At 45.6% G+C, this 13867-nt stretch overlaps 1 protein-coding gene and 1 non-coding gene across 2 annotated transcripts in view; both read right to left on the minus strand.

Moving 5' to 3' along the window:
- PLEK2 (pleckstrin 2) overlaps positions 1-9320 on the minus strand; it is a 49083-nt gene extending 39763 nt beyond the window's left edge. The window contains exons 1-3 of the mRNA XM_015591927.2: positions 9183-9320; positions 8606-8656; positions 6449-6581 (exon numbers count right to left, since the gene is read on the minus strand). Of these exons, the coding sequence (XP_015447413.1) occupies positions 6449-6581; positions 8606-8656; positions 9183-9320 (322 nt within the window). The remainder of the gene's footprint in view (positions 1-6448; positions 6582-8605; positions 8657-9182) is intronic.
- LOC112482445 lies at positions 6045-6175 on the minus strand. The gene has a single exon (XR_003047312.1). It is a non-coding gene; the product is annotated as a small nucleolar RNA SNORA48 (small nucleolar RNA).
- Positions 9321-13867: the final 4547 nt, after the last annotated feature.

Genomic DNA, 13867 nt, shown 5'->3' on the forward strand with positions numbered 1-13867 from the left:
CCTCCAATCCAACCCATCTTATTTGTTCCTCAGGGACAGAGCCACCTCCGCAGCAAAGGTCATCAGAATACACTGTCCCCAGCAGCCTCTCAGCTGTGATTTATTAGCTGGGTAATTATGGAAACATCTGCATTTTCTTTATTGTGTTGGTGATGATCTGTGCACAGCCAAAGAACTAAAAATAAACAGCAGGTGGGCTGACTTGTTTGAAGCTGGGTCAATGTCTGTTTTCTCAAAGATCGAACCTCCTTGACATGGATGTAAAGTTATATGAAATAGGTCTGTGCATGGACTGTGGTCTGTGGTTCAAACACACAAGTGGGTAAGATTTGCACCGAAAATCTTAGCTGTAAAATCTGTCTCTCTTGCCTTGCCCTGTGCCCAGATCGTGCCTGAGCATAGAAGACATACTTGGCAGACCTCCCAGTTTGCCCTGGTGCTGCCCTGATTCTATTTCACCCCCTGACTTGACATGTTGAGCAAATGGGCACCCTGTCCTAGGCCTTTCTCCACCTGGCAAATGACAGATGGAACAGAGGGCAGGGAAAGATAGCAGGATATTGATCTTAACCGTTGTAGTGTCATTATTCCCTGACAAAAAGCCTTTTTTGTCAAGAAGCTGGCTCTTCTCTCTAATCCACTTTTCTCCAAGTAGAGGGGCCAGTATTCCAGGAATAATGAAGCCACAGGATAAAAACGGAGCATCACCTTTTACTAAAATAGGAGTAAAATATGGAGTAGAATGCAAAATTTGGATGAAATTTTTAAAATAAAAAAAATCAAACTGCAAAAAAAGTCCCAGTTGTGACTGCTGTTGTAAATCAAGCAAACCACCCTGGGGTCCAAGTTCATGCTCCTCTGGCCTAGAGGAAACTCTGCTCCATCAAGTCCTCCTCAGCAAATTCGATCTCCTAGGGACTCAGCTTAAGCCAGAGATATTTTGGCCTGTGACAGATGTCACAGATGGTTTGTGACAGAGAGATGAAAAGACAGTTTTCCAAGGCCCTATTCTTGCCCCATTCCTCCCAACCAGAGATTAAAACGCATGGGTACCCACAAGAGAGATGGCTCTGCATACACAGTGGACACCTGGCAGTGAGACCCGGTGACCACTGTGTATGCAGAGCCATCTCTCTTGTGGGTCCCACTTACAAAGTGGTGACTCCAAGAAAAGGACCCTGTGTAATCTACTTCCTAACACTCAGAGTGGACTTCTCCAGCAGACAGAGTGCCTAAAATCCTGTCATGGTTACCCAGATGTTTGGTTAAACATTATTCTGGGTGTGTCCTGAGGGTGTTTCCAGATAAAATTAACATTTGAATCGGTAGGCCCAGGTAGAGAAGACTGCCCTCCCCAATGTGAGTGGGCCTCACCCAATCTGTTGGAAGCCTAAATAGAATCCAAAAGGCAGAGTAAGGGAGAATTCAAGCTCTTTTTGCCTGACTGTCTTTAAGCGGGGGACACTGTTCTCCCACCTTCAATCTCTGACTCGGACTGGAACTTAAACGTCAGCTCCCCCGGGTCTCAGTCCTTCAGATTCAAACTAGAAATATACCTTCGGCTCTTCTAGGTCTTCAGCTTGCCGACTGCAGATTGTGGGACTTCTTAGCATCCAATACCGCTTGATTCAATTCCTTATAATAAATCTCTTTACATATTTATATATCTATACATGTATATCTATACATCTCCTATTGGTTCTGTTTCTCCAAAGAACCAATTAATACAGGCTCATAATACTTTTAGGGGTCCACGAAAATGTTTTCATTTTAATTTCTTTTAAAATCAGAAGAAGATGAATATGATATGAATATATAAAAACGAGTCAAGGCTGGATTATATTTTTGTCTCTATACCAATATAGTCTTAGAATATAATTTTTAATATATTTTGTAAAAGAATGGGCCCATGAGCGCACAAGTGCCTAAGGCCTATGAAAGTCATAATGTGACCCTGCTAACACTTTGCAGTGCCGCATCTTTGAGGATTGGGAGTGTTTTTTCCTGGGAGCCAATGTCTGCCCATTGGTTCAGTGGGTTGACCAGGATGGTGTTTCTATGGCCTTGCACTGACCTTGAAGAAGAGGTTATTTTTGAAGCTGTCGTCTGGAGTTATATCTATTATTAGAACTGTGTGTGTGTGTCTAGCAGGGGATAGGCCTAACAGCGCAGAAAGCAGAGTAAACCAGAAGCAGGCGCAGGAGAGTAATAGCTTCTCCTTTGAAAAAAGCTGTCTTTCAAGGGGCACCCCTCCCTGCGTTATCACCAGATATTCTGTGTCCTGTCCTGGAGTTTGTCTAATTAGGTGGACCTCTCTCTCTTATAGACTAGGGCTAAGTATTTGGTGAGACTACATGATACGTCAGATACTGTTCAGGGCAAAGATAAACAACCAGATGCTTGCAGCCTTTGTAAGCAAACAGCCTGTAAACAAGGAGTTAGAGCACAGAGTATCCAGTACTATTGGAGGAACCACAAAGGCTCTACAGAGGAGGGCACACTTGATCAGGGCTTGAAAAAATGCGTATGACCACAAATGTAGCCCCAGGGAGAAGGGGAGGAAGCGCATATGTCCGTCCAACCTCCCATAGGGGAAGAATTTGTTAACTATGGTCAGAAATGTGGCAGAACCAACAAAAGTTACATTAAGTGAGATCTGTAAGTTGTGAACCAAAAAGTACAACTCTGTTTGTTTTGGAACGGTATAAAATAATTTTCCCAGCCAAAAAAAAAAAAAGGAAATAAATATAAATTAAGAGCACCTTGTCATAGAAGACCTAACACCACCACGAAGTATTTTGTACTATGAAACCTGTCCTCTCACCTGCAATTTGACAGGAAAAGAAGGGGGAAGGGACATTCCCAGCAGAGGGCAGGGCACAGGCAAGGAGAGGAGAGCCACTGTTCTGGGAACGGCAGGGGGTCCTGTCTGGTCAGAAATGGGAGGACAGGAACTGTGTGGCCCTGATTAAGCCCCTTGCTGTAAAGGAGGAAACGGGTACTAAGAAAAGGAGTGCCCTTGCCTTTTGTGGCCTCTCGATGATGAGCATAATAAAGCATGTCTCCAGAGTTGTGATTTTAGGGCACTAGCTATAAACATCCTAGCTGACTTAAGAACTATATGTGTGACATAGTGTGGAATAATAATTTAAAAAAAAAAAAAAAATTGGTCTTTGCTCTCAGTTCCTGGCGCAGAGCTCCTAAAACCCTTGGAATTTCTTCATAAGTGAGTTCCGTGAGGTGTGAGCCAAAAAGGACAACTCTCTTCTAAAACACTATAAATTCCTCGCACAGGAGGAACATATCAGAGGACGGACACTGTGGTATATCTCACAGATAACCAAGCCCCAGTGTCTTTTGCTATTCACAACGAGCCCTTTTGAACACTCTGGCATTTATACTACTGTGGTCACTCAGGGCGGGACGCATTAGATAGCTTCAGGACAAACACCGATCACCAGAAAGATCAAACATTTCCTAACCTCTGAGGAGGGGATCAGGGTTGGAGACTGAGTTACAAAAATTCTGGAAAAAGGAGATTTGGAGAACTTCTAGGGTGGTGAAAACATCGAAGTGCTAGGTGAGTGACGAAGCTCCCCCACCCCCACCGACCTCCAAAATTTGCCCTATGTATCTCTTCCATTTGGCTGTTCCTGAGCTGTATACTTTATGATTTTAAGTAGAGCACTTTCCTGAATTCTATGAGTCTTCCTAGTGAATTATTAAACTTGGGGGGCGTCGCGGAAACCCCCCCATTTGTAATTGGTCTGATAGAAGTAAGGGTTGTCTGGGGACCCCACTTGGAGCTGACATCTAAAGTGAAGTCAGTCTCATTGGACTGAATCTTCTAATTTCTGGGACCTGACACTACCCCCAGGTACAGCGTTGGAACTGAACTGAATTGAACTGTTGGACACCTAGCTGGTGATAGGAATCTGAGAATAGTCGTGGAAAAACAACACACATTTGGCCTTGGGGGAAAAAAGCACACACTTGGAGTCAGAAAAAAAATGCGTTAAAAATGGTAATTCACAACGAAACATCATCAACCTAGTTTAGGGGAGATAATTTACAAAGCAGCTCATGCACTTCACAGTTTGCTTTTGGGTATTGCAAGGTCCTTTTGGCTTTAAACATGCCTATGAGAGACAGGGCTTCCCAGGACAACTAGACCTCCTGTGCATTTTAATGGCAAGCTGGGGGGCCCAGACAGAAGCACTGGAACACACAAGTTCCCTCAGTCCCTGTCCTCTCTGTCACTAGACGGGTATAAGAGGAGGGTTCCTGGGGCTTCATGGCTTGGAAGCTCCCTGGAGGCATTTCCTTCTAGAAGGATGTGGAAAGAAGAGGCAGGACCCTGGGTTCCATCCTGGTTCACCCACAGGTGCCCTCCGTGTGTTTGGGCAAGTTGCTTCCATCTTGGGCGTCAGTTTTCTCATCTGTAAAATGAGGGGTACTGGATTCGATGACGCTAAGGTCCACCCAACCCTAAGAGTGGGATTCCATGGCTCTGACTCAGGGAGGGTGACCCAGATTGCTGGAGGACACAGTAAAAGAGTAGACATGGGGGGAGGTTGTCACATTGAATAACGTGTTGAGTAAAGGAATTTTTCAGAGAAGCAAAGCACCTCCAAAGTACTCCTGCCTGCCTCTGGGCCAGATGCCCTCCACGAAATCGGAGCAGAGAGAGAGAGACAGGGTGGTGGCCCCAAGTCAGCAGAGGCTGTGCTCCCGTAATTGGAAGGGTTCCCGGTCTAGCAAACCACCCTTTGCTGTCCTGGCTCCTCCCCAGCATGTCCGTTCCCAGGAAGGGGCCACCACCCCACATTTTCCAGGGTCTGCCACTCTGATGAACCATTAAGACAGTGAAGGCTCATTTGATATGCACATGACACAGCAGGGAAGGTGCGCTACTATGCTACATGGTAAAATCAGAATTCAAAAATATGCCTGTTGACTTGAAAGATGGGTTGAAGTTAACGAGATTATATTTAATAGGGAGAAATGAGAATCCTAAACTCAGATCAAAAAGACCAGCTAGACCAGGGGTTGGTGAACTCTGGCCTGTGTGCTAAAAGCCAACCTGCAGTAGCTTTTGTAAAATTAGGGACACGTTTGTTTATATGCTATCTAGGTCTGCTTTCATACTACAAGGGCAGAGTTGAGTAATTGCCCAGGGATTGCATGGTTCACAAAGTCTAAAATATTTGCTATCTGGCTGACCCCTGAACTAGACAAAGAAGTCCAGATGGAGAGATTTGAATTTATGGTAGCTCAAGTGAAAAGGTGTGGTTTCTTTTGAAGCATGTGATTATTTAGTCTGCATTAATAGCATTTTAATGTTAAGACAAGAAATGTAATACATAGATAGGTCTCCTTTAGATGTAAGAATACAAAATTAGCTCAGCACAAGAGGACTATATCAGAAGGACACTGAGGTATCTCAAAGATAATGAAGCCCCAGAGAAGGCAGGTGAGCCTCAGAAACAGTCTAATGAGGAACTGTCTCTCCATCTCTCACCTGTTCTGCCTATAATTGCTTCCTGCAGTATCGACCAGCTTTCTGCACATGGCAAAGATCATGGCTACAGCAAGTTTTCCATCTCTATTCGCTAGTTTTCACCAATCTTTGTTTTTTGTCTTCTTTCTCAGCACATAGAAAGTTGACATCTACATCTCTCAGCCTTCCCTGTAGTTAGTTAAGTGAGGCTATGGATTGAAATCTGACTGGGGAATATGGGCAGAAGCTATTCAGAGCAGGTGGGCCTTCTGTACACCGCCTGCCCCCCACCCCTTCATTACCCTCATCCCTTTCTTCGTAGCTCAAAGTGAAAGACTATTAAGAGCATGGAACCTCAGGATAGAAGGCTCTTGGATCCCTGAATTACCAGTTGGAAGAGAACTTCCCAGAAGAAGTGCCCAACCCCAATCAACTTTGCAAGGGAATACATTTTTATTGGTTTAAGCCCCTAACATTTTAGGGTTGATTTTTTTCAGAAACAGGGTCACTATAGCTACCCATAGCCACTAGCTGCTTTTTCCTCCCATGTGTCCAGGCCACGAACCAGGCATGAGCACAGCCCAAAAGCCAAGCTGAGATGAACAAGGAGTTACTTTGTCCCTGGCTGATATGCGACAAGCACCACCAAACCAGGTGCCACCCAGATCAGGAATACCACCGAGTTTTATATCTCACAGTTTCAGTCACCAAAGAGGCACTCAAGCCCCCGCATCCCAGAAAATGAATTGCCTGGAGCGGGTTAAATGTAGTGTCAGCCTCTCAGCCGATCAACTGTCTTTGAGGACAGAATCATAGGCAAACATGGAGGCCTCTACGAAGACTGCATGGATGGAGTTTTGGGGTGCTGTTTCCAGAAGAAAGCCTGGAGAGTTGGAGCGAGTAGAGAAGAGGTAGGAAGGGTAGACAGTGGAAGGCGTGCCGGCCTACCGAGCACTGGGTGTTTGTTCTGATCATCGTATCGTGAAAGGTATCCTGAGTCAGGGTTCCTGACAAATCTATGAGAACGAACTGGGAAGCGAGGGAGCAGGGCGGTGAGGAAGAAGCCTCGAAGGGCCCCGACCTAAGACGTAGAACTGCAGGAATGGAGGATATTTCATCTAGAAAATAGAAGACTTGGCAGGGACACAGGGACTCTCTTCAAGTTGGTAAAGGACTGTCCCACGAGAGGGGACCCTGTGCTCCTCCATAGGGCCACACTAGGCCCAGAAGTTGGACATGACAGAAAAGTCAGACTGCAGCTAATTTGAGGAAGAACGTCTAAGTGTCCTGGCCAACCGGGAAGGGGTCAGACTCTCTCAGGAGGGGCGAGCTGGACATCACGAGGACGCATCAGGCAGCTCAGTTAGAGCTGCTGAAGATGAGATTCCAGCGTGTTCCTGTCCTAATTGCACATTCCTCTCCAGTACTAAGGTTCTCAGGATTTAAATTGGTCCCAGTGTGACAAAGAGGCCAAATAAACTCTGATATGGTGGTGGTGGTGGTGGTGTGTGTATGTTGGGGGTGGGGGGGAATACAACCTATCAGCATGGTCTACATTGTCCAGAAGCCAGCCATTGCCCTCTGGAACTTTGGAAGAGGGCTGCTGTGGGCTCTCAGGGGACCCTGGGAAAGATGCCCTGCTGCTAACCCTTGAGGCCAAGGCTAGGGGGCAGGGAACGGTGATGGGGGGACAAGGAGAAAAGATCTCCTGACAACTGTCCCAGCACCTTATAGGCCAATGGACTAGGACAATACGTTCTCAGAAACAACTTAGAGCAGCTAAGATAGTGCTCCATGGCATAGAATCAAGGGTCTTCTTTCCTCATTTTATAGGTGAGACCCAAGTGATGGTGTGACTTAAGTTACAGGCAGGACCAAGATCAGAGTTCTGCTCATTAAAGTCTTATAGAAAGCAGAGCAGGGTAGAGCGGTGGTTAGGAGCACAGACCAGAGCTAGGCCATCTGACTCTGCTACTCACCAGCTGTGTGATCTTGGCAAGTTAGTTCTCTGTGCCCCAGTTTCTCAAATATAAGATGTGACCAGAGATAGCACCTCCTTTAGAGGGCTGTTTCAAGGATTGGGTTGGTTATTATTCCCAAGGCTCAGTGATCTACATAGATAGGAAGATGCACCTCCAGGATCTGAACCCAGATCTACCTGATCCTGGAGACCAACCTTCTCCTGCTTCTTACCCTCACCATCCTGCCTTCCTCAGCCCACACATGGAAGTCTTCTCTGTTGTCATTTCTGGGAGGGCTCCCTTGGTCAATCTTGTGTGCACTAGAAGCTTGAAAAGCTTCTCTTCTCACACATAGGGAAACGGAGGTACAGACATCACAATGACATGTCACCTTCAGGAAGGGGAATTGAGTAGTGAAGACTGCATTCGATGTCTTTTGAGTCAGGTTCTTGATTTGAAAGTAACTGGTGTGCTCATAAGCTGCTCAGATGACCCTTTCAGGCCTGGATATCTGCTCGACCCTAGGGCTCTATGTCAAAGATGCTAAATTGAATCCAATTGCTCCCTTCTCTGATGCACCTGTTAGCCATTGTGCAAAGGCAGCCCCTAGTGGAAGGAGCAGGAGAACAGGGATGGACAGCACCAGGAAAAGCATCCTGGCATTCAGGTGGTGAGAGAAAGGGTCTGTCTGAGGCTCCAAACCCATCCTGGGAGGCCTCCCATAAGCCAGCAAGTCCCTGGATGCTGACTTGCTAAATCCCTAACCACCTTCCCCTGGGTCAGGCTGTCGCCTTCCTGCCCATCAGGGATGTATAAATAGATCTTAGCTGCACCTATTTTTTCCCCCCAAAGTTGCTGATGGACTTAGCTGTTCCTAATCCCGTGTCAGGTCAGGGTGGTGTCCCTGTCTCTGTGATGATGGGTTAGAGGCCCAGAGCTGGGATGGAAAGCTGGGGAGTAGAGAAGAAGCTGCTGAGTCAGAAATGTGCGTAGGGCGTGGCCATCTGCCAGGCCTTGGCTGAGGTTTCTGAGCCTGGGAGGACGTGGTGTAGAAGATAGCAGGTTTAAAACTCAGTTTAGAGCATCGGGCACATGGGAGGCAGTGAGGATAGCTATAATCACAGATTCCGGCTCTGCCACTTACCAGCTGGCTGATCATCGGCAAGTTAACCTCTTTGAGCTTCCATTTTGTCATCTGCAAAATGGGGAAGAACACGTCCCTCTCAAGAGGATCTTTAAAAAGATACTAATTCCTCAGTCATACAGCAGAGCAAGGGCTGGAATGAGGACGGTGTGGGGTGGGGGTGAGAGCCTGGCGTCCTGGCTGAAGTGCTTGGGTTCAGAGCCTGGTTCTGCCAGTTTCTGGCTGCTCAGTGGTGGGGGTGGGGTGTGCTTAACCTCTCTGATCCTCAGTTTCCACACCTGTAAAATAGACATAGTCGCAGTTAAATGCTTCAAGCAATTGTTATGAGGATTTAAATGGTTTAATACTTGCAAAGCTCTTAGAACAGAGCTTGGCACATAGTACAAAAGACTCCGCTAAATACTCAGCTGACGTTCTTGTTCATTCTTATAAATGCATGCAACTTCACCTGTTAAAATTCATTTTAAGTATCTGGTAAACAAATCTTTCTCGAAACTGTCCTCGCTCCCTTGTTTTAAGGATGGCACTGTCAACATCTTTTCTTTCATGTGGCACTAAATACACAACATCCCCTGACCTTTTTGTCAGGCCTCTGGATCCCTTCTAATCGAAAAGTCAACAGCAGCCCCTGTCCACACTCTCCTGTTTGTAGCACGGAACTCAGCCAGGGTTTCCTGAGTGTGTAGAAATCAAACACTTGTCCAATGCACTCCATGATCTGAGGACACTTCATTCATTTGTTTGTTTATTCATTCATTAAACATTAATGGGGCCCCCAGCAGGTCCCAGGCACTGTGTTAGGCATCGGTGGCATAGGATGAATAGCTAAAGTCTCTGCCCTCAGGGAGCTCTCAAATCGAGAGACAAGAAGACCAAAAAGTAAGAAAACAGATCATTAATGTAGACTTTTATAAGTTAAATCAGAAGGAGAAGCCATGGGTCTCATGGGAACACAAAAGAGGGACTTTAACCTAGGTTGCAGGGTTGGGAGCAGTCTCCTGGAGGAGGCGACATCTCTTTTTTTTTTAATTTTATTATTAGTTTCAAGTATACAGTACAGTACATTGGTTAGACATTTATATAGTTTATAAATTGATCCCCCTAATTGCGCTTTCTCTCCTCTGGCTCTCCATCGAACATTCCCTGTGCCATGCCCCCCATCCCTGTGACCATCTATCAACTATTACTTTGTACTTCTCTAACCCTGTGGTGATACCTCTTAAAGGGCACCCTGCCCTGGCACCTGTTGAGCACATCCGGATGCTGCTGGCCAGCTGCTGCTCTGGCATCACTAAAGGGGGGCTGACCCAGTCTCATCCTGCCTTCCTCACTTCCTGGCTGTTCCTCAGTTTTTCCTCCTTGCACGCTTCCTCCCACCACCGGGCCTTTCATATACCATCCCCTCTACCTGCAATATTCTTCCATCCTCACCTTGGTTCCCAGTAAATGACTTTTTTCTTTTAGATCTTGGCTCAAATGGAACTTCTTCCAGGAAGTTCTTCCCCTGACCTCCCTGACTAGGTCAAATCCCCATTAGAGATGCTCGTAGAACTTAGTACCCCTATTTTGTAGCCCCGACATACACACTATGTGACTGTTTCATCCTCGCCTCTCCTACAGGTCAAACACAGAATGAACGAATAAATGAATGAGTAAATAATCAAGGAATAAGACAGGACAATGTGTATGTCAGTCCTTAGAGACTATGGAAATTATTGCCTCCTTTTAAATTCATTTATAATAATCACTTATTTATAATAATTATCACTTATATATAATAAACATTGCAAAGGAGTTCATTTGTTCATTCATTTATTCTCTCATTCATTCACAAATATTAATTAAGCATCTGCTTTAGGTCAGGCATAGTTCTTAGCACTGGGACAAGTTAGACACGTGTTCTACCCTCTGGATCTTACATTTTGGTGGAGAGGACAGAATAAAGAGACAAATGCACAAGGAAAGAAATCACACTTTGGGAAGTGGCCAGTTGTCACAACCCCACAGCCACAGTCTTTCACAGCTTTTTCTGTCTTCTAGGACAACACAATGAGAAAGATGACATGGACTCAGAATAGGAAACCTCCCTGGGAAAGTCCAGCCAGTGAGCCAGGCTCAAGCCACCTTGAACTGGCTCCCTAGTGCAGGCTGGCCAGGGAGTCTCTGTTGTTGGCACCAGTGCCCTGGAGCAGCAGGCTGGCTGGGCCAGGAGATGACAGAACATCTGAGTCCCTAGCTAGTGGTGGATAAGGACATGGCTGCTCTCTGGTGCCAGGTATCCTTCTCAGCTGGCCAGAGAGCTGCTGTCGGCTGCTGACCTCTATGGCCTGACATCTCCCTGCCTCAGCAGCCAGGAGTAGGAGAAGAGGGCGGAACCAGCCAGTCCCTTGTGACAGAAAACCCTGAAGCCCTTGAAAGCTGAGGAGATGGGCTGAGGTCAGCGCTTGCCTCTGTTCCCTCATCGGGCGTGAACTTTAGGCTTCAGATCTTTGCTGCCCTGAAAGAGGGACTCCTTATAGTGAGTAGATCCAGGGGTGACAGATTCAGGGGTGACAGAATCAGGGTGGGGATTGCTCTAGGGAGAATGAGTATGGTGGTAGACCGTGGTGGAAGCAGCCTCCTCCTCAGGCTCAGAGCTGATGGAATGATGTGCAGTTCTCTGCCCTTTACAGACTCACAATAACACCTGCCAATTCTCTCCTCGTTCATTCGATAAATGCTTATTGAGCTCCTACTATGAGCTGGACCCACACTGTGCTGGGTGCTTGAGATGTGGCAGTGAGGGAGACATGGTCTTCGGCCCCCCTCAGATCACTTGAGCACTTTGTTGTTTCAAAAACATTCGTTACGATTTCAGGTGATCCTCATTACATTCCTGAGTCCCCTGAGAGATCGCTATCATTCTCATTGATGGATGGGCAGGAGGAGGCAGAGAAGAGTTACGTACTTTGCTTAAGGATAGTTAGATAGGACCAGCAACCAGGTCATATTCAGTTCTTTGCCTACTGCCCCCCACTCCCAAGGGGAGTCAGGGAAGTGGTATTTTATATTGATTTTTAATAGTTCACCCTGACCATTAAAAAGGCATAACTTGATGAGTTAGGGAAGGCTCTACGGAACCCCTGACCTCGTTTTCATTATTCACTATTTCATTTTTAGCACCTTCCTCCTGCATACAGCCAAGGCCCTTGCCAGGCAAGGGGATGCATCAGAGACCTATTTAAAGTTCTCGCTTTCAGCACTCACATCACACCCTGGTGCCCATCTTGACCTGCCCTCTTAGAAGGTCTCACTGGCTGGACACAGACCCAGCTTGATTTGAAGTTGAAAGGCCTCCCAGGTGACACATAAACTTCTTAAGGGTCAGTGACACAGCTTATGCTTCTGTGCCTCTTCCAAGCACCAAAGAACACCCTGTTTCCCATGTAAGCATTCAGAAAACCCTAATTGATTAGTTGATTGGAAACAACAAATATATAGTCAAAGTGCCTGGAAATATAATCTCCCAAAGGCTGCCAGCCAGCCGGGGGCTCAAGGGACAGGTGCTTTCAGATCAATGTGCTTGCTCATCCCCAAGGCGAAGTTTAAAGTGAGTGACTGAGCATTATTTTAGAACAGTGCAAAATTGGAAACATGCAAATAGAGGAATAGCTTAGCTAACTGGTTATATTAAGATTTTGGAAGATTATGGTTTTTAGAAATGACAATACAATGCAATACAATACAATGCAATATAATACAGAGAGATGTATACCAGTTACCAAAGTGAGAAAAGCATAATATGAAAATAATGTAGAAATATACATAATACACTTACAAAGCTGAGAAGAAAACTTGACAATTTAGTAGGCTCTCTTTCTTTTCTTTTTTTAAATTCATGAAGCAAAGGGAATGGTTGTATAACAAGGTCATGTCCACCACACTGTGTGATATGATGGGAAGAGTCCCTGGGCCAGGTGAGCAGATGACCCAGGGATCCTGGTGCTGCCAATTATGGACCATTTACTCTTGAACAGCCCACTATCCTGATCTTTAGTTATCTGTCAAGTGAGAATATTAATACTTACCCTGACTATCTCACAAGTAAGGATGTAAAGCCATTTAAAGTCTTTATTTACCCCATTAGTATGATATGCATAAGTTTCCATGTAGAAATAATGTGTTTGACTCTGGGGTGCTGACTTACACCTGGCTCAGAAGTTAGAAATATATAGTCTATAAATGTTACTATTTTTCTTAAATCCAAAAAGTCTTACAAAATCCCATGGGTTTGGGGTAAGGAATCATGGACCTGTACTAAGCATATTAGACATATTATTTTATTTTACTTAACCTTCATAATAATCCTATAGAGTAGATTTTATCATTCCCATTTTACAGATGAAAAAATTTGTGTATATACAGATTGAGTAATTTGCCTTCCTATTAATAGTAAGTGGCCTGACTGCAGAAATCCTTGTTGGAGTGGCATCTGCTTTTAACTTGTGAGACTTACAAATGAGAATATTTCTCCTAATATCTGACATTGATTGCATGCTAAGCACTCGACAACTCTGGGAGGGATGGACTTTTTATAAGCCCCATTTTCAGATGAGAAAACTGAGGCTTAGACAGGTTATGTAACATACTTGAGTGAATCAGGGACCCGGGATTCAAACTCAGGTCTAATGACTCCAAAGCCCAGGATTTGGATCTTTTGTTGGGCAATCAGGAAGTTCCCAGGGGAACGTGGAGTATAGAGGGTCACATTCTGGAAAGACTGAGGAAGGGTATGGCCACAAACAGAATTACGAATGTGGAGCGGTTTGCCTCCTTCCATTTCCTGGTCCTTCCCCCTCCCTTGCCCGTCCCCTCCCTGCTTCTGGACAACAAGGTCAGCTATCATCTCAAAGACATGAACTGTAAGCCAGGATTGGATGGCAGAGTCATAGGAAGAAAAAAATATGTGAATAACCAGAAAGGATTCACAGATATGTCAATCAGAAGGAGAAAAAAAATTGTTTCGTAGGCTATTCATGGCCTACACAAAGGGAGAAATGATGACTTCTTCCTGCAAAGGTGCCATCTGGTCCTGCTGGTCAGCAGGCCTGAGATCCTGAGGGAACAGATTGAGTGAAAGTCAGCAAAATAACACCTCACGTCATTCTGTTTTCATTTCTAAAGTGATCCAAGGAGGAAGTTTGCCCTTTGGTGCTGAAGAGGTCCAGACTCTTGCCTCTTCAGAGGTTCTGCCTCCTGCCATTCCCTTTGGACTCGGTTCAG

This window comes from Pteropus alecto, unplaced genomic scaffold, assembly GCF_000325575.1.
Source record: "Pteropus alecto unplaced genomic scaffold, ASM32557v1 scaffold276, whole genome shotgun sequence".
NCBI lineage: Eukaryota > Metazoa > Chordata > Mammalia > Chiroptera > Pteropodidae > Pteropus > Pteropus alecto.